General features: G+C 43.5%; 2 protein-coding genes across 2 annotated transcripts; one reads left to right on the top strand and one right to left on the bottom strand.

Annotated features, from left to right (window-relative positions):
- LOC309475602 (uncharacterized protein) lies at positions 1 to 14970 on the top strand. Its single transcript, XM_082138441.1, has 2 exons — positions 1 to 332; positions 12228 to 14970. The coding sequence occupies exons 1-2, from the start codon at positions 228 to 230 to the stop codon at positions 14238 to 14240; spliced, it is 2118 nt and encodes a 705-aa protein (XP_081994567.1). The 5' UTR covers positions 1 to 227; the 3' UTR covers positions 14241 to 14970.
- LOC309475618 (uncharacterized protein) lies at positions 14879 to 17677 on the bottom strand. The gene is made up of 2 exons (XM_082138471.1): positions 16420 to 17677; positions 14879 to 15482 (listed from the first exon to the last, which is right to left on the bottom strand). The coding sequence occupies exons 1-2, from the start codon at positions 17239 to 17241 to the stop codon at positions 15144 to 15146; spliced, it is 1161 nt and encodes a 386-aa protein (XP_081994597.1). The 5' UTR covers positions 17242 to 17677; the 3' UTR covers positions 14879 to 15143.
- Positions 17678 to 25173: the final 7496 nt, after the last annotated feature.

Raw genomic sequence — 25173 nt, 5'->3', positions numbered from 1 at the left:
CCCTAAGAGGCCATGGATTGTTATTTTTTTCTATCTTGTTTTCCCGTGATCACGACTTAATTTTCTCGTGATCTCGAGATAACAAAAGTGGTTTACTCGTGATCACGACTTAATTTTCTCGTGATCTCGAGATAACAAAAGTTGTTTTCTCGTGATCACGACTTAATTTCTAATGTATGATCTCGACATAAAACCGTTTTCTCAGTCACGAGTATCGCGATTCGCCTATGTGCGAGCTGGCGTCTTTGCCCGCAGAAGAGATGGATTTTATAACTGCTTTGAGAGAGAGAGGTGTCCCAGGGGAGAACCTGGCAAAAATGGAGGAAGATAAGGTAAGTTATGTCACTTGCTAAATGTGTGGTTTACTTGTGCTAAGTGGTCGCCTTGATAGCACCTGTTTTGAAAACGAATAGGCCATATGCCTTATAAGCGGGACGAATACACAACACGTATCCAGTAATGTCGGATTTGCAAATCAATAAGTTACTTCTTCATCTTTATTTATATGCAAGTCACGGCTGAGGGCGTTGTTAGATAACCCCTAGATAACCCTGCAATCCCTTCAGCCGTGACTTAGTTATTCACGATACAGCACTAGCCTAGTAGCCTACCTTATTTTTTTTTTAAAACGGTTATCTCACAATACAAATATTAAAGCTGAAAAAAATATGTATCTATGCAACTTTCATGAAGTAAAATCACTAAAAGCCTTCCTTCCGCTGGAACAAATAGTCCCTGACCGTAAACGGCAACAGAAGTTACATACATTATTTCTCGAATAGATGGCGGAAAAGTATGAGGCGCCACGTAGGATTTAAATCAAACTTCGCTTATCAATACATACATAACACACGTGCATATACACAAATCCGCCGCGATCTCTATGGGCGCCGCCATCTTGCCTGCCGCCATTACTGCGTGCCTGCGAAGTGACGGCGGTGTGACACTTGCCGGTGCCCTCTAATGACATTTCAATGAAAGCGGATCCTGGGGCTTAAATATTGTGATTGTCAAAACATTTTAGTAACTAAACTGAATTGTATTAGGTTAAGTGACAACAGGTTGCAATGTTTATAATATATGGTACAATTTCTGGTAAGCTACGTTTTTTTATTATTGCTTGAAACAAATTTCAGGATTTCAATTCAGTTCAATTCTTGTGATTTGATTTAATATTGACTAATTTGGATAAATATTAGGTACACAAGATGGGCGTTAATAAAAATAAAAAAAACACTGATTGATCGATATTATGTAGGCTATGATGAATATACATTTCGGTAAGTTGTACTGTTTCTTGGAACATTGTTCATTCATGTTTATTTACTATTAAGTTGAGATGATCGGTTCACGTGCCGCTAGGGATCCGTCACTCACATTTACAAACACCAAAACGGTATTTATTGTTTGAATTTCGTAATAAAATTGACAGAATCTGAGAGCTGAGCTTTTTTCCGTGTCCTTTCTGCCTCGCAATTTTTCTGTGCGTGAGAAAATGGATGTGTGGCGTGAGAGCGTGTGAAAAGCTGAAAAGTTGCGTGTGTCTCACGGTGAAGGCGTGAGAGTTGGCAGCTTACAGGTATTCAAGATTATTTTATTAATCATCTGGCATTCGAGCTTCAGAACCTAAACTACAGGGCACTGATTGAAGGTCAGAATTATATGAGCTCCGGATGGATTGGCCAGATACTGCATACCTTCGCAGATGAGCTCATCACATTAAAGGACAAGTTCGGTATTTTACACTTAAAGCCCTGTTTACAGATCGTTTCTGATGAAATAGAACGGTTAAGATTAAAATTCGGACACATGCTGATGGTGTCCCGAGAATTTCAGGTTTCTTTCGCTTCTCCCCCCCACCTACAGAATGGCTGCATATGGGCACTGGAACAATCCTTCCTAAAAACTTAAACATTAAACTTTCGTTTACAAAGACGTGAAACTCACCGTGTGGTCAGGGGTGTTCACTGATATGCTCACACAAAAATCGCTGCAAAAGATGCTTTCGAACAGGTTTTATAGTAGTTTTTGTAAAAAAAAAAAAAAAAAACTTGGGACAAAAACTACGATAAAACCTGTTCGAAAGCATCTTTTGCAGCGATTTTTGTGTGAGCATATCAGTGAACACCCCTGACCACACGGTGAGTTTCCCTATGTGAGTTTCACGTCTTTGTAAACGAAAGTTTAATGTTTAAGTTTTTAGGAAGGATTGTTCCAGTGCCTATATGCAGCCATTCTGTAGGTGGGGGGGAGAAGCGAAAGAAACCTGAAATTCTCGGGACACCAGCATGTGTCCGAATTTTAATCTTAACCGTTCTATTTCATCAGAAACGATCTGTAAACAGGGCTTTAAGTGTAAAATACCGAACTTGTCCTTTAAAAGGTGTCGTGAGGTTTTCACAGGCAGTGAACTCATACCATAATGTGTCAGTAACAATACACAGAGAAAACTGCAAAGTTCTCGAATTCAGTTTGTGACTGCATGGTCGACCGAGGGAAGTGTTGTAGCCATACAGCAGGGCTACTGTACAAAATTAAAGATGAATTGATAAAAATAACATTTATTCGTAAATCTGTACATTCGTATAGCTACATCTGCTACAGCCGCCTACGGGACCGACGCTACTTTCTTAGCAGCAAGGCACGCAGTAATGGCGGCGCTGCTTTACTTCCGTGTTTCACCGGATTTGTGTATACACCTATAAATCACTCGCATATACATGTATACTATTGGATGTTCAAAATACATGAAATACACGTGCACACTAATATGAAATCCATACCAATTATGTTAGTCATGAATGCATATACACTTGGGAATAACTCGCATACACATATAGGCCGCTGTCGGTAGCCTAAAAGAGGCCTAGAAATAGGGTTTCGTTCCGACAAACGGGGCACTAATTTTTCTTTTGCTCAATATGTTCAACGTTAATATCATCTGATAGCGGCGATCAAGCTCGATTAACACCCGTAAAGTGTATTCTTCATGTCGGAAAAGATGGTGGGAAAGGTCCGCACTCCGCAGCCCTTTACTGAAGTCCGATGGGAAAAAATCAAGCATAGGAATATCTCTCTCTCTCTCTCTCTCTCTCTCACACACACACACACACACACACACACACACACACACACACACACACACACACACACACACGACCCCTAAACCTACCCATCACACACAAGTCAAGCATCTATAAAACGCCGATAGCATGCCGGGTGAAACCCGTAGTTGTTGGGACATTAGAGACCGGTTTGTCCAGGAGGGCAACATGTTATAGCAATAGCTAACGTTAGCTCCGTAGTGTCCGACGTTTTGAGCCATTCCTATGCTTGATTTTTTTCCCATCGGACTTCAGTAAAGGGCTGCGGACCTTTCCCACCATCTTTTCCGACATGAAGAATACACTTTACGGGTGTTAATCGAGCTTGATCGCCGCTATCAGATGAAGATGCGCTGCTTACGTCCTCCTCCATGTTTACATGTGCGTAGTGATATTGGCTTGATTTCGGCTGTGACCTACTTACATTTTCGATGCTGATTGGTTGAAAATCTAGCTCAACAGTTTTACATGTCTCAATACGCAGTCAAGTGCGCCAATAAATTACAATTTCTCATTAACTGCAGGATAATGCATGGAGAACTTTTTGCTTGGATACCTTTTATTAACGTTGAACATATTGAGCAAAAGAAAAATTAGTGCCCCGTTTGTCGGAACGAAACTGAACGATACAGCTCACGCACAGCGGCCTAATAAACTTGACGCACGCATACACCTATAAATACTCGCACATACATATAAACTGAATGCATATACACCTATAAACACTCGCACATACATATAAACTTCCATGCATATACACCTATAAACACTCGCACATACACTCGCTGCACGCAGACACACCTATAAACACTCGCACATACTTATAAACTCGATGCGCGCATACACAAAATAAAACGTGGATGTGTGCTTTAGTTATGTATATGCGAGTGATTTCATATGTGGATGTGCGTGAACTTTTCAGTGCTACCGGAAGGCATTTCAGTGTAACCAGAAGACTTTTTAGTGTAAAAGTCATTTGTGTCATTTTGATAGTTTGTTTTCCAATTTGAAATGAAATAAGCATAAACGAGAAAACGGCCCCTTTATTCGTTTTTTCGGTTTTTTTTTCAAACGGATTTTTTTTTTTATTATGAATATAGGACTGACCTTCATTTATATCTTTTGCTGTAGTGTGTCAGCAAGAAATATTTCCAAACATTCCTTTTGCTATTAATTGTTATAATCCAGTGACATTTTTGTATGCACTAGGAGTGTTTTAAACACAAAGGCTGGTCACACCAAATATTTATTTCATTTAGTTAATAAGTTAATTGATAAATAAAATCGTACTCGGTTACTAACGTAACCTCTGTTCTCTCTAGAGAGGGAACGAGTATTGCGTAAGCTAGCTTACGCTGCGGGAAAGTCTCCTTTCTCGAGATACTGAAGCCAAAAATTATCCTTAATTTTTTTAAAACTTTGTCAACGCAGTGCGGCAGCCTGCAGACCTAGGGCAAGCGAATCGCGTGCCCATTGGCTGCTCTGCGGCAACTGCAGCAGCCTATGGCTGAGCCTTGCGCGTGACGTCACGTCCAATGAGCGCGCTTGGCGCGCTTAATGCGTCACAGCCCGTCATTAGGGGTGTGGCTTAGCGTATATAAGCAAGGAACAGAGGCTGCTTCACTGGTTTCTGTCGCATGAAGCGAAATGAGCTCGTGGCGAGAGCACGGCGGGTTACGCAATACTCGTTCCCTCTCTAGAGAGAACAGAGGTTACGTTGGTAACCGAGTACGTTCTCTTACGAGAGGTTCTCTCGTATTGCGTAAGCTAGCTTACGCTGCGGGAACACCCTTGTCAACGCCGTGCGCGCGCCCAGCATCCTGAATGAATCCCATGGGGGGGGGGGGCCCAGGGAACGCGAAGCGGAGCTGGGCGGCCAAGATACCACAGTACACAAGCACATAATATGGGGCAGGGAGCGGCACAGCCGGTCCAACTAACACTTCCCACATAGTGTAGCTCAACCAGTAGAGCTAAATCCGCAACATAGCCCGCGCACAGACAGTGGGCTGGCTTACGCGAGACTTAGACTGATAGCACTTTGGCCTGCAAAGCGGGGACTTCCAGGTTGTAAAACCTAACAAATGTGGAGGGGGAGGCCCAGCCTGCCGCCGCACAAATGTCATGAATGGGAATCCCACTGGACCACGCCCACGATGAGGCCATGCCTCTGGTGGAGTGTGCCCGAATGCCAAAAGGACACTGCAGGTTTTTTGATGCGTAAGCAGCTGCGATAGCATCAACTATCCATCTGGACAGGGTGTGTTTCGAGGCGGCGAGACCCTTGGTGCGCCCACCAAACGAAACAAAGAGCTGCTCTGAACGCCTGAAGGCGGCGGAGCGTGAAATATAGCTTTTTAGCGCTCTAACTGGGCAGAGGAGATTACTATCTGCCTCGCAGCCAGCATTTGGCAGGGCTGAAAGGGAAATGACCTGCGCTCTGAAGGGAGTGCCCAGAATTTTGGGGACGTACCCATGCCTCGGTCTGAGAATAACTTTAGAGTTATTGGGTCCGAACTCGAGGCACGCAGCGTTAGTGGATAACGCGTGAAGGTCTCCCACACGTTTTACTGAAGACAGAGCTATCAGAAAAACGGTTTTGAGCGTGAGGTATTTCATATCCACAGTTTCTAAAGGTTCAAAGGGATGTGCTTTCAGTGCGTCTAAGACCAGTGAAAGATCCCACATAGGAACCGAAGGGGGTCGCGGGGGGTTCATCCTCCTCGCTCCTCTAAGGAAGCGGATGACAAACTCGTTCCTTCCTAATGCGCGGCCCGGCTCTGAGACAGAGAGCGCTGAAATGGCCGCGACATAGACTTTGAGCGTGGAGGGGGACCTGCCCGCGTCCAGTAACTCTTGAAGGAAGCACAAAACGTGCGAGACCCCACATGTCTGTGGATTAAGCCCTCTGGTAGTGCATCATTTGTTAAACACCGACCATTTAGACGTGTAGAGCTGCCTCGTGGAGGGGGCTCTAGCTTGTATGATCGTGTTCATCACCCCTTCTGGTAGATCAGCATGTAATTGTTGAGGCTCCACGCATGCAGAGACCAGCGCTCTGGGTGGGGATGCCAAATCGAGCCGTGGGCTTGAGAGAGAAGGTCTCTCCGCACCGGAATCGGCCAGGGGGCTGAGTCTGCCAATTGTATGAGTTCCGGGAACCAAGCTTGGTTCTCCCAGAACGGGGCTATGAGGAGCACTGTGTGGCGCGCTTTCCTGACTCTCTCGATGACCTGAGGCAGCAGAGAGACCGGTGGAAACGCATATAGCGGGCCGCTGGGCCATGTCTGGGCCAGCGCGTCCTCGCTCTTTGAAAAGAACACTGGGCAGTGTGCGTTGTCTTTTGACGCAAAGAGGTCGACTTTCGCTCTGCCAAAGCGGCGCCACAGCGACTGGACTGTTTGGGGGTGTAGAGACCACTCCCCAGGGGGAACGTTGTCCCTGGACAGTCTGTCGGGGCCCTCGTTCAGATGGCCAGGCACATGCGATGCTCTCAGAGAGCGCAGAGAGTGCTGAGCCCATACGAGGAGGCGTTCCGTCAGGGCGCAGAGTTGCTTTGATCTGACACCGCCCTGGCGGTTCACATAGGCCACTACTGAAGTGTTGTCCGTGCGGACTAGAACATGGTGACCATGGAGGAATGGGAGGAAGTGCATGAGCGCTTTCTCGACCGCAAGCATCTCTAGACAGTTTATGTGTAGGAGATTCTCCTGGTCTGACCAGTGGCCATAGACCGGTCTGCCTTCGAAGAGCGCTCCCCAACCTAGGTTGGACGCGTCTGTTGAGACAACTTTCCGGTGTGAAACCACTCCCATAGTCACTCCAGTGTGATACCATTCGGCTGCTAGCCAGGGCTGCAGGGCTGAGACACAGACCTGAGTCACTCTGATTAGCGAGCCGCCGGTCGCCCAGGCTCGATGGGATACGCGCGCTTTCAGCCAGCGTTGAAGCGGGCGCATGCGCAGTAAACCCAGCTGAAGCACTGCTGCAGCTGAGGCCATATGCCCCAGAATGCGCTGAAATGCTTTCAGGGGAACCTGTGTGCCTTCTTTGAAGGATGCAGCGAGGCGCTGAATGCGGCGCGCGCGCTGCTCCGACAATCTGGCCGTCATTGCCACCGAGTCCAGTTCTATTCCGAGAAAGGAAATTGACTGCCGGGGCGAGAGCGAGCTCTTGGTCCAGTTGACCGCTAGACCCAGACCCTCCAGGTGGTCGAGTAGCGCTGTTCTGTGAGACACAAGTTCTGTCTCTGACTGCGCTAGAACGAGCCAATCGTCCAGATAGTTCAGAATTCGCATTCCCTGACTCCTCAGGGGAGCGAGAGCCGTGTCCATGCATTTCGTAAATGTACGGGGTGCTAAAGACAGGCCGAACGGCAGGACTGTGTATTGATAAGCTCGACCGTCGAAGGCGAATCTCAAGAATGGCCTGTGACGGGGAGTTATTTGGATCTGGAAATACGCGTCTTTCAGATCGAGAGAGATAAACCAGTCTCCTGGGCGAACTTGCGCAAGGATCTGTCTGGTTGTAATCATCCTGAACGGCCGTCTCATGAGAGCCTTGTTCAGATGTCTCAGATCTAAAATAGGTCTTAATGCTCCGTCCTTCTTGGGAACGAGGAAGTAACGGCTGTAAAAGCCTGACTCGCTCGAGGAAGGATGAACTTGTTCTATGGCCCCTTTTCGCAGCAGCTTTGCTATTTCTGCTTGAAGCAGATGCGCTGTTTCCAAACTCACTTTCGTTTCCGTCTGCGCTAGAAAGCGCGGAGGGCGACGAGCAAATTGGAGCGAATAGCCGTGTCTTATGGTGTTGAGCACCCATTCTGACGCGCCCTGAATAGCTTCCCATGCTTTTGCATGCATAGCTAGGGGTCGAATGGTCTCTGGGTTCAGATCGCCGCGTTGCGCGGGATGGGGAACCTGTACCAGAGAGGATGGAGCGGCGCGCGCGCCGCCGATGCTCGGACACGAGGGCAGAAGAACAGGGCTGGCCGACTGTGCAGATTTTAGAAGCTCGATCTCGGACGATGGAGCGTGAGCTGCTGCCAAATAACCCAGGCGCGAGAGCGGCGTGGGGATAATGGTGTCTGAAAGTGGGTGCGCGTGCTCGTGGGCTGGCGCGGGATTTGCACTTATGACACGGCCAGTGTTTGGGAGCTTTATGAGGTTTGCAACCTGTCTGGCAGAGCGGGTAGTGGGCAGGTGTGAGCACAATGCTGTGGGCACATTTTCTGCACTTGATGCTCGAGCGGAAAGTTTCCGCTTTAAGAGATAGCGCTCTGGACGCGTTGCCGTGGGAACCTGGTCTGTGTGAGGCAGTGAGCACACGGGCGTGGGCACTTTCCCTACACTTAATATCCCTGCGGCTTGAGCCGTAGCAACTTGAGGTAACTGAGTGACAGAGCGAGCAGCGAGTAGGTGTGGGCACGGAAGTGTGGGCACATTTCCTACATTTAGTACTCGAGCGGTGTGAGGCCGCTTTATGAGAGAGCGCTCTGGGCGCGTTACCATGGGGATTGTACATGTGTGAAGCAGTGAACACGTGGGTGTGGGCACATTTTCTACACTTAAAGGGACTGTGTGTAGGAATTTCTCCCATCTAGTGGTGAAATTGTATTTTGCATTCAAACGAATAATGCTCTCCAGCGCCTCACTTTTTCAAATGCGCGTTGCATCTACGGTTGCCGTTATGTACCAAAAAGCTATGACAGGATGTCTTATAATAGCACTTCGAGTTTTTCATTGGGTGAACAGGTTTGTTATTTAAAACAAACTGAAACTTGAAACAACGAAAAAAAGAATGTTACAGTTATCAATTACTGACTGTGAAAAACATTAACTATGGTAATTAGTAGTAATGCCGCCTTTACTCGTTATATTTTTTGAAGTAAAAAATCATTGTTAGATATCATTGTTAGATATCATCATCATCAGAGCCTTCTCTAACGTTCCTTTACTCAATAGCTGCTATTCATCAAAGAGCCTGTTTAACTTTTAACTATAAATGTTCGACTGTCTATATAATAAAGTACACAACCAAGCAATGAAAAAAAGCTTGTAATTAAGACCGTAACATTGACTTACCTGTCGAGAAGAAAGCAGGCAACTTCAGGGTCTCTTTTGAAAGCTTTTTCCTGCATTAGCTATCCCGACATTAACCCTTGTTTTTGTAATCTCCGGTCCCGTTTCCTTTTACGGTCTATTTTGGACTTTTTCGACGACAAGGACTCCTTATCCTGTGACTCAGCATATGTATGAATGAACGGTGTATAAATAATCGTGCAGTGCATCCTTTTAAACTTGCCGCGGCAGTGACAAGCGCCTCTCACTGCTCTGCGCCTCCGCTTCTGCTGGCTTCAGTCACGTGACGCTGGTTCTGAAAGAAAACGCGTTGTGGAAACGCCTTGGCCTAGTACTTTTTGTCCCTCTCTGTTATTATAGTTTTTCAAGATGATGGAACTACATGGAAGCCTCCGTGGACCTACCCGTCCTATGTATATAAAGATAATAAATTCTTCGTTTACGAGAATTAGTCTGATCATTGGCATAGGTATTTGTACACCATTGAGGGCATATTTATGAATAAAAATATTGATTTCAGATAATAAAATACCTAAAAAGCTACACATAGTCCCTTTAAAGCACTTATACTCTTTTTGAGATTTATCTGAGTCGCCGTGAAAACGGCGTTTGTGTGCAGGCGAGCGAGTGTCATTACTGGCTCGTTGGCTGTGGTGTGTGCTGCTGCAGTAGCCTGAACATAGGGGACTGACAGAGCTGTGCGTTTCGATGGCGGTCCGGCCGTAGCGGGACCCAACCATCTTTTCCTCCTTGCGGATGCTAGGAGGACTTCGCGGGCTCAGGCTTCAAAGCGATCTTGGGCCGCGGGCCCCGTGGGGGCGGCGGTCTGTGACGGCTGGTCGAGCGTGACCTGGGGCGACTGCCCTGGCGTCGCTGCGAAGCGCTGGGAGGCCTGGAAGAGCGCTGGTTAGAGCTGCGCACAGGAGGCTGAGTTTGAGGGCGGCCTGTGGCTGGGCTCGAACGGCGGGGCAGGAAGAGGTTCATCGCCTGTGACGCCTTCTGTACTTCGGAGAACCGATCCACAATTCCGCTGACCGCAGGGCCAAAGAGGCCGGTGGGCGAAAGTGGTGCGTTCAGGAAGACAGCGCGCTCTGAGTCACTCATGTCAGCGAGAGTCAGCCAGAGGTGTCTGTCGATGACGGTGAGCGCGGCCATGGATCTGCCGATGGCTTGAGCAGCGGTCTTGGTGGCGCGTAGCGCAAGATCCGTAGCGCTGCGCAGATCAGTTAAGGCGGACGGACCCGAGCCCTTCTCGTCCAGCTCACGGAGGAGGTCGGCTTGAAGGATCTGAAGGACGGCCATTGAGTGCAGGGCGGAAGCAGCCTGGCCGGAGGCGGCGAAAGCGCGGCCGGCGAGAGCTGAGGTGGGATAGCGTTATAGCCGTTCTCGGCGGCTCTGTCCACCTGGGAGAGAGCCGAGGAGACTGGCGAGCGGAGTCTGGTGGAGAACGGAGCGTTCCAGGATTTAGAGAGCTCGGTGTGGAGCTCAGGCAGGAAGGGTGCTGACCTAGAGGCAGGCGCAGGGCGGCGGCTAGGTAGAAAGCACCCGTAAAGGCGATTGGGCTCCGGCTCCTTAGGTGGGGACCAATCCAGTCCCATTCTCTCGACCGCTTGAGTGAGGAGGCGGAGAAGCTCCGCGTCAACACTGGCACGTGATCTGGTAGACTCCAAAGTCGAGGGGGCGGAGCGGTGAGAGCCCGACCAGTCCTCGCTGTCAGACGCGAGCAGAGAGCAGCTGTCAGCGGCATCATCTGCATCATCCCCCAGGACGACGGCAGTGCGGGCAGAGGCCGGCAGCTGCGCGTCGGTGAAGGGTGGGGGGGAAGGAGAGAGCGAGGCTCGCGGGAGAGGTTCCGGCGAGCGCTCAGCTGTAGCGTCCAGTTCCGGCGGCCTTTGGGAGCGACGTTTCTTCTTACGTGGCCCAGAAGAAGTGGCCGGAGAAGGTGGAGGTTCCTCGAATTTAGCGAGTCGAGCCCGTAGGGTCGACATCGGTAACTCCTCACACTGATCGCAGCCGCCCTCGGAGAGAGCGCGGGCTGCGTGGTCGAAGCCCAGGCAGAGAGTGCACAACACGTGGCAGTCTCCGTCGCTGAGCGCGGCTCTGCACGAGCCACAGGATGAGCGAGGCATTTGCAACAACGCCTCGCGCTCTTTTAGATGCAGGTGTGTCGCGGCGGACACACAAACACACAACACAGAGCAATGAAAGGATATATATGCCGGATGGCGTAGCAGGCAGGGAAGGCTGAAGGCGGCGAGCGGCTGGCGTCCTCAGGCTGAAATCCTCGGCGTGCTGGTCGCTTGATTCGACGGCGGCTTCCTCGAAGATCAGCGATGCGAAGAGCTTCGCTGAAGAGACAGAAATCAGTGAAGCAGCCTCTGTTCCTTGCTTATATACGCTAAGCCACACCCCTAATGACGGGCTGTGACGCATTAAGCGCGCCAAGCGCGCTCATTGGACGTGACGTCACGCGCAAGGCTCAGCCATAGGCTGCTGCAGTTGCCGCAGAGCAGCCAATGGGCACGCGATTCGCTTGCCCTAGGTCTGCAGGCTGCCGCACTGCGTTGACAAAGTTTTAAAAAAATTAAGGATAATTTTTGGCTTCAGTATCTCAAGAAAGGAGACTTTCCCGCAGCGTAAGCTAGCTTACGCAATACGAGAGAACCTCTCGTAAGAGAACTGTTTATGACATTATTTTTTAAAAGCATCCTCACTTTACAGCAGGTGTTAGAGCTCAATTGCTGAAAATGTTTCACTGTACTGTAGCTTCCTCTCAGTTTTTTCATGTAATCACAGACAGACTCGATGATGGTGAGATCAGATCATTACGGCTGCTGTCAGACTCCTTGTGCATACAACATTTTTGGGGGTCCAAATACAAATTTTATATATATATATATATATATATATATATATATATATATATAAAATATGAATATGCGGAATTGCGGCTCAGATAACTTCTTTAGTCCTTATTTTTGAAAACACTTTAACACCTAAAACTAAACGCATACTAAAAGCATATTATGATGATGTGTTTCAGATTGATCCTGCTGTTGCCAGACTTATGAATGAAGAGGAACTGTCTAAGTATATTCCTCGATATGGCGACAGGGTCTTTGCAAAGAACTGGATGCCGATAAATGCAGAGGATCATGGGAATGAAGACAGAAAACAGAAATTGATTAACCAAATAAGAGAAAAAATGAAACTTCCAGCAATTCAAAATCAGAAAAAAAAGTATGGAGTTGGCAATAAGAATGCTGAAAGCAAGACAAGGAAAATTGAGCTTGGCTGGATGAGCTACCAAGATGGCAGTTACAAACAAGTTAGAAGACCCAAAGGTGGTGGAACACGAGAAATTGTTGTTAAAAAAGAAGACACTGTGTCAAATGTTCTGGATATCGGGAGAAAACTTTTTTTCCCTGATGGTGAATCAGCAAAAGGGAATGCTGACGATTTCAACTTTATGGTTTGTGTCAGTGGGTCTGAAGAACCACTCAAAAAAGATCAGACAGTTGGCGGCTTGTACGAGGCAACACATTACAAAATTATTAGACTGTATGTGTGCACAAGACTGAAAGATCAGGATTCTGATCAGAGTGATGAAACTGACAGGAATCTGACTCTAAAGAGACCCCGGCTTACTTCCACGCCAGACGTAACTCCATGTACTTCAGGATGTAACAATCAGACCAGAATTCAAACTTTGCATTCCCCTCCTTCTATGCCTGTAAGCTCCAATGATGATGTACTCCCGTCTTCTGATGATGAAGTGGTGTTCCTGGGTAATGATGTGAACACATCTTTTGACATGGTTTCTGACACACTTGTGTATTCACCTGTACATGTTGATTATGTGGGGAACGAAATATTTGTTGAAACAATACTGGAAACAGTTCCATCTGAGTCAGATTCAGTCTTCATTCCAGGTAGCACATTCTATGAAGTTACAGATGCTGAAGGAATGGTGTCAGAAGTGCCACAAGATCCACCACAGACAATTGATTCCCAGGAGCCAACGAACAATGACTCGTTCTTTGAAAATCCGAGACATGTGACTGAAAGTGAAACAGTTATTATTCGCAGAGTTCACTGTGTAAGTGATATGATTCAAGCTTTCTCAGACAATAACATTCTGCTTGCAAATGTAAAATTTAAACGGGTACTCGAAAATGGGGAGGAGGAAGCTGGAATCGGCGATGGAGTGTTCCAGGACTGTCTTACTGAATTCTGGGACACATTTTTTGCAACAAGAACTTGTGGAACAACTTACAAGATACCTACTCTGCATCACAGTTACCAAGAAAGCGAGTGGGAAGCTGTTGCACGTATTTTTGCCATTGGATGGCTGCGCTTTGGTTACTTGCCCATTCAGCTGGCACCTCCTTTTCTAAAAGAAGCACTGTCCCTTCCTTCACCAGAAACCAGTCTAATGGAGGTGTTTTTCAATTACATTAGTCCAACAGAGAAGGATGTTTTAAGTGAAGCGCTCCAAGACTTCCAAAGTGCTGACATGGATGAAGTACTCAGTGTTCTCAGCAGTCACAGCTGCACAGTGCTACCTAATGAAAACAATCTCCAGAAAATACTGGAAGAAATTGCACATAAAGAGATGGTGCAACAACCAGCCTACATAATAAAATGCTGGAAACCCATTCTGCGATCTATTGGGGAAACCATGACTGCTGAAAATCTGGACAAGATAACTGAAAATCTCCAAATAAAGGCAAGAAATGTGGCAAAATCCATTAAGTTCCAACAATCAATGTCCCAGTCTGAAACAACCGTATCAAATCATCTCTTACGATTCATTAGGGAGAGAGACCAGAAGGAGCTTGGTCTTTTTCTCAGATACTGCACAGGGTCTGATTTATTTCTCTCTAAGACAATTGAAGTAACATTTAAAGAAATGAGTGAGTTTTCAAGAAGGCCCATTGCCCACACCTGTACACAGCACCTGGAACTGGCAAGCGACTACAGCACCTATGCAGAATTTAGGGCAGAGTTTTGCTCTGTGTTAAACAGTGGAGTGTGGGTAATGGATATGTCATAGACATATGAAGGTTAAAGTTGAAGTGCCTGCATAAAAGGAAAAGATGTCCATGAGTTGTTAAATTATCATTATAAACTCAAGGTAATGTTTACATGTTATATGCCATTCATGAAGTTGAAATAGGAGTACTTTTAAAAAGTACTGGGAATGAAAGAGTGGTTGTCAATTTAATATAAATTTAGTTAGTTTGAATGGGACAGTTTTATGTTCTCCTGTCAGGTTTTTATTCCATGTTTACACTTTTTCCCATTTATACATCCAACACTAAATCTAAATCTATGGTTGAAGCAATATTGTTGCACATGAATTGTTTTATTTGCATCAACTGATTCATATATTTTTGTAAACAATAGTGTACTACGTTATCATTATAAATTGAAAGTAATGTTTTCATATTATACATTATATCCAGTTCATGAAGTTAAAATGGGGGTCATTTTAAAAACTATTGTGAATAGAATAGAATGGTTGCCTATTGGTTTTACAATTTTACATTATTTTTTAATACAAGTTTAGTGGGCTGATTTATATGGGAGTTTTGTTTTCCCATTAGGTTTTTCTTCCATGATTATTTTATTTATAAATCCAACATTTAATCTAAATAATCTGTTGTTGAAGCAGGAGTTGCACTTAAATAGTTTTATTTGCATCAACTGATTCATTTATTTTTCTACACAGTTGTATGGATATTTCTATTGCTGTCATATTAAAACAAAGTTCTTTGACTCATCCTTTGATGTACTTCTGTTTCCATTAGGTGACAAAAAAAAACAAAAAAACAACAACATTAAATTCTGAAACTAAAGGGTATACAAATATAACCTGCAACCTAGAAAAAATGACATTTCATGTTTACGCACAATATTTTTTTACAATTATGGCATATTTTATAGATTGTGACATCTATAAACCTAAAAGTTCTCTAACCAGAGGCCGAATGTTTTTGTAGAGTCTTAGTGCCTCTGTGGCTGCTGCACTTGGCTGTAGATTATTCTCCTCCATAACAAGAATGCAGAGGTCATAGAAGTCATGATCACAGGGTATGTCTGATTTCCACAGGCAGACATTTTCATGGATAATCACATCCAATTTTTCAATATCTACAGGATTCAAGTAGTCTTTTGATTGATAAAGTTCTGGTAAGTTGTACATGAGGAAGGGTTTTCCATGTTGTAAGTCACGACCATTGCTACGTCGGATTCGGTGGTTATTCCACATGTTTACAACAGTGTCCAGTTCATCCTAAAAACAAACCATATTAGGGATTAATAAAAACTAATAATATTTGGGATTAATAAAATAATATTAGGGATTAATGAAGGGATATAATGACATGCAGTAAATTGAAAAGCAGCAGGGTTTACTGAAGCAGTAGAAAATGAACATCAACTGAACATAAAAAAAAAACTACAAATAAAGTCAGTATGTGAGGCTAAATAGATGTGTCTTAGTCTGAATTAGGTAAGATGTGTGCTTCCATTTCAGTTTCAGCAATCCCTTAACTCGATTGGGATGTTCTCTTTTGTTCTGGGCGGCAAGTGCAGTAACTGTAACATCGGGCATATTTTGTAGTATTAAACACAAATTTATACCGACTTCATCAGGCTCCGAAAATTCTTCACAAAATTCTTGTGCAACGCTTTGTCGGGGCTGAACGCAGCCCAGGATGCTGGCCACTCATGAGCCGGATTGAAAATCCTATTATTTACACATTTTATTAGCAAAGCAGTATCTGAGAATAATATATAATAACAACCAAATAACAATATGATAATAATATTATATAAGAATGATATGTAATTATGTGAATTCTGAAATGTGATCGCCGCAAATGTGATCACGAAATTCAGCACCACAGCAAACGAACAGCGACCGATCAACCGATTAATTCAACTCTCATATAGTAGGCTATATGGGTTACACAAAATCCTTTAGCATGTTTTACCTCAAAATATGTTATATGAACAAGCTAATACTATAGTCCTATCTATACTAAATAGTAATAGAAGATAATACCAACAGCAATAATAATAAAGGTCAACTGGACAGTTGGGCTATTGGCCTAAACTTGCCAAAAGATGTGCCCCGTTTAAATTGTTTTGGACAAATGGAAATGATCAAGATAAATTAATATCTTAGCAGATATTAATCTTATCTTAGCAGACTAAACAACAGTTACCTGAATTAATGAGAGAAAACAGAACCGTATGAGACATTTGTCAGTTGCATCGCCTGTGAAATCACCAGCTGACTGCAGTTCTTTGAACATATCCATCCAGTAATCTGCATTTTGTCGTCTGTAGATACCCCACCAGCTTTCTATTCTCTGATTTGCTGGGCTTGTTCCTTGAAAGACACACGGTCCATGCACAGTTCCTGTCGAGTCTTCACGAAGAAACTCTTGTAGCCTGTTGACGTGAACATTTTCGGTACCAAAATCGGATCTGATTATTTGAGGACAACCGACTCTTTCAGCAACAGCGCGGAAATAATAACCAGCAATTACTCTGGGATTATTATTGGTGAAGTAGGCTTGCATCCAGATGATGTGCCTCGAGAAACCATCAATGCAGCCGTTAACTGCTATGCCATACGGCTTCAATTTGTCGTAAGAATCCATATGCCATAGATAGTTAGGGCCTGGCACTCGGTAATGTCTTCTCCGCAACCTTCTCCCTCTTCTTTCCTCCACACCTGATGGATCCAGACTTAACTGAACCTCTCTGACCATTTCTCTGGTCAGCCGCAAACCATTTAATCTGCATCTTTCAAACATCATTCTGTAGCCATGCAGACGTCCCGGTCCCTGAAGTTGGCTGGCAATGAAACTGACTACACGTTCAGGGTCGCTATATTGTCTTCTACGATAAAGTTGCAGACCTGACAGCCTCCTTCTCAAGTGTCGAACACTAATGTGGAAGTCGTCAATCACTGACAGACATAGAGCTATTTCATTTTGAGTGAGCCCGTTATCAAAGTAAAAGCGAATGCGATCATCCATGATGCTTATTCTGCTTATGGTGCTTATACTGTTCTTGCCGACTACGCAGAAAAAACAAAATTAATTCGTGATCACGAGAAAACAACTTTTGTTATCTTGAGATCACGAGAAAATTAAGTCGTGATAACGAGAAAACAACTTTTGTTATCCCGAGATCACGAGAAAATTAAGTCGTGATAACGAGAAAAAAACTTTTGTTATCCCGAGATCACGAGAAAATTAAGTCGTGATAACGAGAAAAAAACTTTTGTTATCCCGAGATCACGAGAAAATTAAGTCGTGATAACGAGAAAACAACTTTTGTTATCCCGAGATCACAAGAAAATTAAGTCGTGATAACGAGAAAAAAACTTGTTATCTCGAGATCACGAGAAAATTAAGTCGTTATCACGAGAAAACAACATAGAAAAAAAATATAATCCATGGCCTCTTAGGGCTTCCGTACAAAAGCGAATGAAGAAGAGAAATTTCTCAGATGCAGAAATTGATTTATTTTCAGAAGTTCATTCAAAACGACACATTTTATTTTCAAGCGTACATAGTGGCGTATATCAGGTCCTAAAAAAAAGGATTTTTTAGATAATAATGCTTTTACCTAAATGCTTTAGGTAAAAATGCTTGGTAGCATATTACAGATATGCAGTTAATGGAGTTTCATCTGTTAATCGAACAGTCCCAGAAGTGAAAAGAAAATGGTTCGACATGAAGCTTGACTGCAACACTTGTGACTTGCGGAAAAAATAAATAAATGAATAAACAGCTTGAATATAAAAAAAATATAAAAAAATAAAAGACTTGCGGACGTGTGTTCCGTTTGCAGATGCTATTACTGGCTCTCGTAATAAAAGTAAAAAGAAAAAACGTATGTAATTACTATATATAATATTTTTTCAAAATGCTGTGTAAATATGTACCCGATTAAGCTGAATTAAAATGCAGCCTTATTAATGGGCAAAACGTTCGGATGTTAAACGCACTATTTACGCGTGGCTGGGAGCAGGTGTAGGTTTCTTTCGTACCAACTAACATTTGGAAAATACGAACATTTTAATGAATCCGAAAATTTACGCCAGAACCAATTTACACACGATTACACACATTGGGTTCTGGTAGCCCACTATTTCCTGTTGAGCAATGCACAAACACAAAGTGTTATCTGTGTTAATCAGAATTAACAGTGATGTGTGATTAATGCTGAAAAGCATTCAAATAAATGGTTTCCGGCCTGCCCATATTTCCATACAAACATGGATATCATCATAATGTACAGTTATGATATAAAAAGGAAACATATAAGGCCAAAATAAGAGGAAAGTGTGCTATTCTGACCCAGGATATCTGTACTCATACTGCCATCTGATGTTTTGGAGATCTAGGCTGAGAATGTAATGAATCTTTAACATCATTCATATATTTTGCATGAAGCATGAGGGCATTGATGCAACTGACATGTAAATCTTAAATTATGCAGAAAAAGAGAAAGAGGTTCAAAACTTTAAAATAAATAATTACATATACTGTAGTAACGTTTTCTACTCATACTTATTTGTAGGTCATGAGCCTGAGAACAGAAGTGGCCAAATGCCCAAATGCAGAAACACCAACCACATACATCCTATAATAGACAAGCTTTCATTTAACTGCTGTGCATTTACCAAAAACAAAACAAAACCACATGGGTTCAGTGCATGCGTAGACCCCTGTCCTAAATAAACCAGACCACAGAAGATTAGTGATGTGACATTTGAACAGAGGTGTCGGAGCTTGTGTCGAGACAAAATGGGCGTGCCAGATGAAGCCGCGATTCGAGGCTTGTGTTGTTAACGTGAAAATCACGTGACTAATGACAAACGAGGCCTCGGTTTGTGTGGATACGTCATCGGTTCGGTCTGAGTGTCGCTTTTGGAAAAAGGGGGTTCGAAACTCGCGCCACCTTGTGGGTGTTGTCAGCAGTGTTGGGCAAGTTACTTTTAAAAAGTAATTAGTTACAGTTACTAGTTACTTCTTCCAAAAAGTAACTAAATTAGTTACTCAGTTACAAATTTTAAAAGTAACTAGTTACTTAAGAAAGTAACTATTGCGTTACTTCCAAGTAAAATTAAATTTTAAATGCTCAATTGTGACCCCACCTCTACCCCTCTTTAACAGAACTTAAAATACATGTGCATGTTCAATTATTTATGATAAATCTGAATATTATAATGAAATGTACACTTAATACAATACATTATTAACAGAAACATGAAACATTGTACACACATCAAAAAAAAAAAAAAAATGTTGCTGTGGGACAAAGTGAGACTAGCCTTCAATCAAATGCCATGTATGTAGATATTATGTTTATATAGTGGATCAATGCAAATAACACAATAGATGTTTTGGAACGTTTGATACCTGTCTCTCGTTGACTGACTGGCTTGTGTTGTTCCTTGTGTGTCCTGTCCTGTCCGACTCTGCGTTATGATGGGTCGTTCGCAATTCATGAGCGTTAAGCCTGTTTTATGCTTCTGCGTCGAATCGACGGCGTACCCCCGCGGACCCCTCTGCGTCGACGCGAACCTCGACGCGACCCCTCCGCCGTAGCTCGACGTGCACCTCCAAAAAATTGTAACTACGCGTCGCGGTGACGCAGACCGCAGGGGCTGTGATTGGTCAGATTATACATCATTTCCGGAGTGTAGCTTTTCCGGTTTCCCCCTCCCGCTTTAAAGCCTCAAGTGTTCACAAGATGTTGTATGAGACTGAACATTTGCACCCTCATACTGATAATTATAATACACTTATAAAGACAGTAAATAAAGAATTAGTAAAACTAAAAATATGGATGGATATTAATAAATTATCTTTGAATTTAAATAAAACGAAGGTAATGATGTTTGGTAATTATAAAGAAAACGCAGAAATATTATTAAGTATTGATGGTGTTGCATTAGAAATAGTAGGGATACTCCACTTTAAAGTGAAAATTCTGTCATCATATACTCACCCTCATGTTGTTTCAAACCTGTATGAATTTCTTTCTTCTGCTGAACAGAAAGGAAGATATTTAGAAGAATGTCAGTAACCAGACAGTGTTTGGGTCCCATTGACTTCCATAGTAGGAAAAAATATAATATGGAAGTCAATGAGACCCAGAAACTGCCTGGTTACTGACATTCTTCTAAATATCTTCCTTTCTGTTCAGAAGAAGAAAGAAATTCATACAGGTTTGAAACAACATGAGGGTGAGAATATGATGACAGAATTTTCATTTTAAAGTGGAGTATCCCTTTAAGCTGGAAACCACACATCAGATACATACAAGGTAAAGTATCTAAAAGTATTTCTATAATTAATAAAGTGAAATGTCTTGGAATATAATATACTCATTGTATAGAAATGTGTGGCAATAATTATAAAAGTTCACTACATACCCTCTAAACATTTTTATACTGCTCAATTCTTGTATAAAGCCCACAAAAATATATGCATATGTATATGGGTGATAAACTGTTTTTTTTATTGTGTTATACACTACTGGTCAAAAGTTTTAGATCGGTAAGATTTTTAATGTTTTTAAAAGAAGTCTCTTCTGCTCACCAAGGCTGTGTTTAGTATATAAAAAACAATAAAACAAAACATATTTTATGACAATTTAAAATGACTGTTTTCTATTTTAATATATTTTAAAGTGTAATTTATTCCTGTGATCAAAGCTGAATTTTCAGCATCATTACTCCAGTCTTCAGTGTCACATGATCCTTCAGAAATCACTCTAATATGATGATTTGATGCTCAAGAAACATTTATGATTATTATCAATGTTGAAAACAGTTATTTACATTTCTATTTCATGATGCTATGATGAATAGAAAGTTTAAAAGAACAGCATTTATCTGAAACTGAAAGCTTTTGAAACATTAAACACTACCCTTCAAAAGTTTGGGGACAATAAGAATTTTAATTTTATTTAGGGGGGAAAGAAATAAATTAAATCAATACTTTTATTCATGAAGGATGAGTTAAACTGATCAAAAGTTACAGTAAAGACATTTATAATGTTAGAAAATATAGGAAAGAGATTCACGAACCACACCACCCCCCTAGCGTTCTGGCGGTGAAATGCACCGCGATGCAACGCAACCCGACGCAGAACCATAAAACAGTCACGACGCCGTTGGAGTGACGGCGTAGCTACGCCGTGGAGTTGACGCAGAAGCATAATGAGGCCTTTAGTGATGATGGATCGACTCGTTCGCGAATGAGCTTTTGATGGGTCGTTCGCGATTCGCGAATGAGCCGACTCTAAGAGCCGGCTCTTTTAGGTGAACGTCGGGAGCTGGCTCGCATATCTGAAGAGCCGACTCTATTTTTACAAATTTAGCCTATAGAAATTAAATAATTATGTAATAAAAATTTAAATATTATAGTCAAAGTCATTTAAAGAGCCATTGGTGAGCCAAAAGAGCCGGCTCTTTTCAGTGAGCTGAGTCAAAAGAGCCGAATGCCCATCATTACTATGCGTGCTTTCGAACACCCGCCCAACTCTACCTCTGATTGGCTTACAATGAAATTTTACTCTACCTTAGCCCAGAGCCATGGAGAGAGAGAGTTGCGACACTCTTTTACCCCTTTTCCACCAAGGCAGAGCTGGTGCTGGTTCGGAGCCAGAGCCTAGTTTCAAATCGGTTCTTTGGTTTTCCACCGCCAAAGCACCAGCTCCGAACCAGTAAAACTGGTTCTTAAGTAGCACCAAATCATTGCAGGGTCTAGAACGGAGCCAAGAAAGAACCGCTTGCGTCAGAGGCTGGGGGCGGGGTTACCGTGGCCAACAAGACTGAAGAGAAACTTGTGACCGCCATTTTTAAATAGCAGCTAGTCGAGCTAATAGCAGCTCGATTATAACATCCGTCTATGTAAGTTACGGCGAGCTGCACGAACGCGTTGGATTCGCCGTGTTTGGATGCCGATTTATTTTCGCAAACCCATGAGCATCCATAGTAACGCAACGTCTATTATTGTTGATGCCTTGTTCGAGATGCATCGGAGCAGCGTGGACCGATCAGAGCTGCGGGAGTGTTTGGAGATCATACGACTCCTTGTGCTTTTTGATCGCTTTCGCAGTGCTTTGATTTCATGTGCTGATCGTTCTGCGAGAAGCCGATGCAGATCACATCTCGAACAAGTCTGGTGTGTTTGTGTTTGGCGCTGCCGCATAGCGTTGCTGGGCAACATGATACGTATGCAGTGACGTAAGATATGGCTCTGTTGTGGCTCTCTGGCCGGTGGAAACGCAAACCGGTTCTTAGTAAGCTCGTCAGTCGAACCAACTCCGAACTGGCAATAGCTCTGGCTCTGAACCAGCACCCGGTTCTTGTTGGTGGAAAAGGGGTATTTTACCCCTTTTCCACCAAGGCAGAACTGGTGCTGGTTCGGAGCCAGAGCCTAGTTTCAAATCGGTTCTTTGTTTTTCCACCGCCAAAGCACCAGCTCCGAACCAGTAAAACTGGTTCTTAAGTAGCACCAAATCATTGCAGGGTCTAGATCGGAGCCAAGAAAGAACCGCTTGCGTCAGAGGCTGGGGGCGGGGTTACCGTGGCCAAACAAGACTGAAGAGAAACTTGTGACCGCCATTTTTAAATAGCAGCTAGTCGAGCTAATAGCAGCTCGATTATAATATCCGTCTATAAGTTACGGCGAGCTGCACGAACGCGTTGGATTCGCCGTGTTTGGATGCCGATTTATTTTCGCAAACCCATGAGCATCCATAGTAACGCAACGTCTATTATTGTTGATGCCTTGTTCGAGATGCATCGGAGCAGCGTGGACCGATCAGAGCTGCGGGAGTGTTTGGAGATCATACGACTCCTTGTGCTTTTTGATCGCTTTCGCAGTGCTTTGATTTCATGTGCTGATCGTTCTGCGAGATGCCGATGCATCTCGAACAAGTCTGGTGTGTTTGTGTTTGGCGCTGCCGGACTAGCGTTGCTGGGCAACATGATACGTATGCAGTGACGTAAGATATAGCTCTGTTGTGGCTCTCTGGCCGGTGGAAACGCAAACCGGTTCTTAGTCAGCTCGTCAGTCGAACCAACTCCGAACTGGCAATAGCTCTGGCTCTGAACCAGCACCCGGTTCTTGTTGGTGGAAAAGGGGTATTTGATGTCGCCGCTATGGCTGTCACGTGGTTCATGTAAGCCCCAATAGTTCCAAAACGTACGCTGGCTGTCATGTTCTTCTATGGGACAGACAGCAGCGATTGCATTATTGAACGGTAAATATAAAATAAAACACACACCCAAGTACTTTTTCAGCTGTTATTGCATTATTGCATTTTGTTAATGTCAGTTTTGCATTTGGAGATAAGTTTTAAGCTATATTTTTGGAGGGAAAAGCTTAGTGTTCATGTTCGCATGGGTAGTAGCACTGGCTTTAGCGGCTCTAACTTAACTTTTCCATATCATTCATCTGATGATGGACGTCTCATGATATTTATTTTAGCACAACTGGGCTGTATTAGGCTATTGATTCCCGTGATTTTGCTTATAAATTTAGATTCAGCCATTAGCCTACCTTTGTGATCACGCAAAGAGGTCTGCCGTGGCGGTCCGTTCAGAATTCGCTTAGAAGCTAGCTCACTTCTTCTGATGAAAGTGGCCACCCCCAGGACCACAACGTGAAACATGATCATGTTAAGACTAAGAATATTATTTTAAGATTAAGCCATACACATTATCAAAACTATAACAGATTAAAAACGAATTTAAGCATGGCTGATACAAATGAAGGTTTTCAAATAAAATATTTTTTATTAAACAATAACAGACAACAAAAATGTGTGCTTGTGTGTGTGAACAAGAAAAACAAAAACCAGGGGCAGGTGATCCATGAAACAGACAGGACTGGTGATGGCCATAACAATCCTAAAGGTCCAGCATTGTTCTCACAAGCCGCTTCACTCAAGACAATAATAACATAATGAAAAGTTAGTATATCCCAAAAAATTAAATTAAATAAAAGTTGCTATAAAGGTGGTAGCGATTCATTACCGAACTCTTAGCTGACGAAGTCGCGCTAGCTAACTAACGTTAGCTAGCAGGCAGTGCTTGAAAATTGGTTGAAACAACCAACATAAAATATAAATAATTACGCTGTGCATGTACAAATGAAGACCAGTATAAGCATCGCAAAGGGCCTCTGATACAATATAGACAGTTGACAATTCAAAAGAGGTCGACATTTCGGCAACTTAACTCTGGAACAACTCGACGCGCAGCAATGTAAGTGAATGGTGTCCAACGCCCAAATGACAGTGTTTGGAACTATTCCGATCTTCATATCCCGGAAGTAGGCGGTTAAAAGCGCCGCCATTATTTACAACGGAGGTCTATGGGAGTGTCGCAACTCTCTCTCTCTATGACTCTGCCTTAGCCAATCGTCAGCATTTATGCGCTTGTCTCGTGCTCTGTCCACTAACCAAGGAAGAACAGTAAGAAAAAGTATTTGCCTCTCGCTCAGAGATCTAGTTGGTCTAATGAAAAAAAAACAGCTTCATCAGTTGTTATAGTAACGCGCCGCATTTTTTGGCAGTAACGGTAACGGCGTTATTAAGATGAGAAGAGTAATCAATTAGATTACTCGTTACTGGAAAAAGTAATGCCGTTAGTAACGGCGTTATTTATAACGCCGTTATTCCCATCACTGGTTGTCAGGAGTGGTAGAAGCAGTTGTAGTAGTGTCAGAGTCAGAGAGTTAGATAACTATCATTGTCATTGTCGTTATTGTGTCATATATGTGTTAGGGCTGTATATTATTATTACATTATCAGGTTAGAATAGTTATAGTATATTGTTATTATTAATTAAAGTAGCTATATTATAGTCTTGTTGGATTGCTTTGGATTTTTGGATCTGGACTGGACTTCTTTTTTATTTGGATTGCCCTTTTGGATTT

This window comes from Leuciscus leuciscus, assembly GCF_965113295.1.
Source record: "Leuciscus leuciscus genome assembly, chromosome: 15".
Taxonomy (NCBI): domain Eukaryota; kingdom Metazoa; phylum Chordata; class Actinopteri; order Cypriniformes; family Leuciscidae; genus Leuciscus; species Leuciscus leuciscus.
The sequence above is the reverse complement of the archived record's forward strand: the minus strand, read 5'-3'. Positions and strand labels throughout refer to the sequence as shown.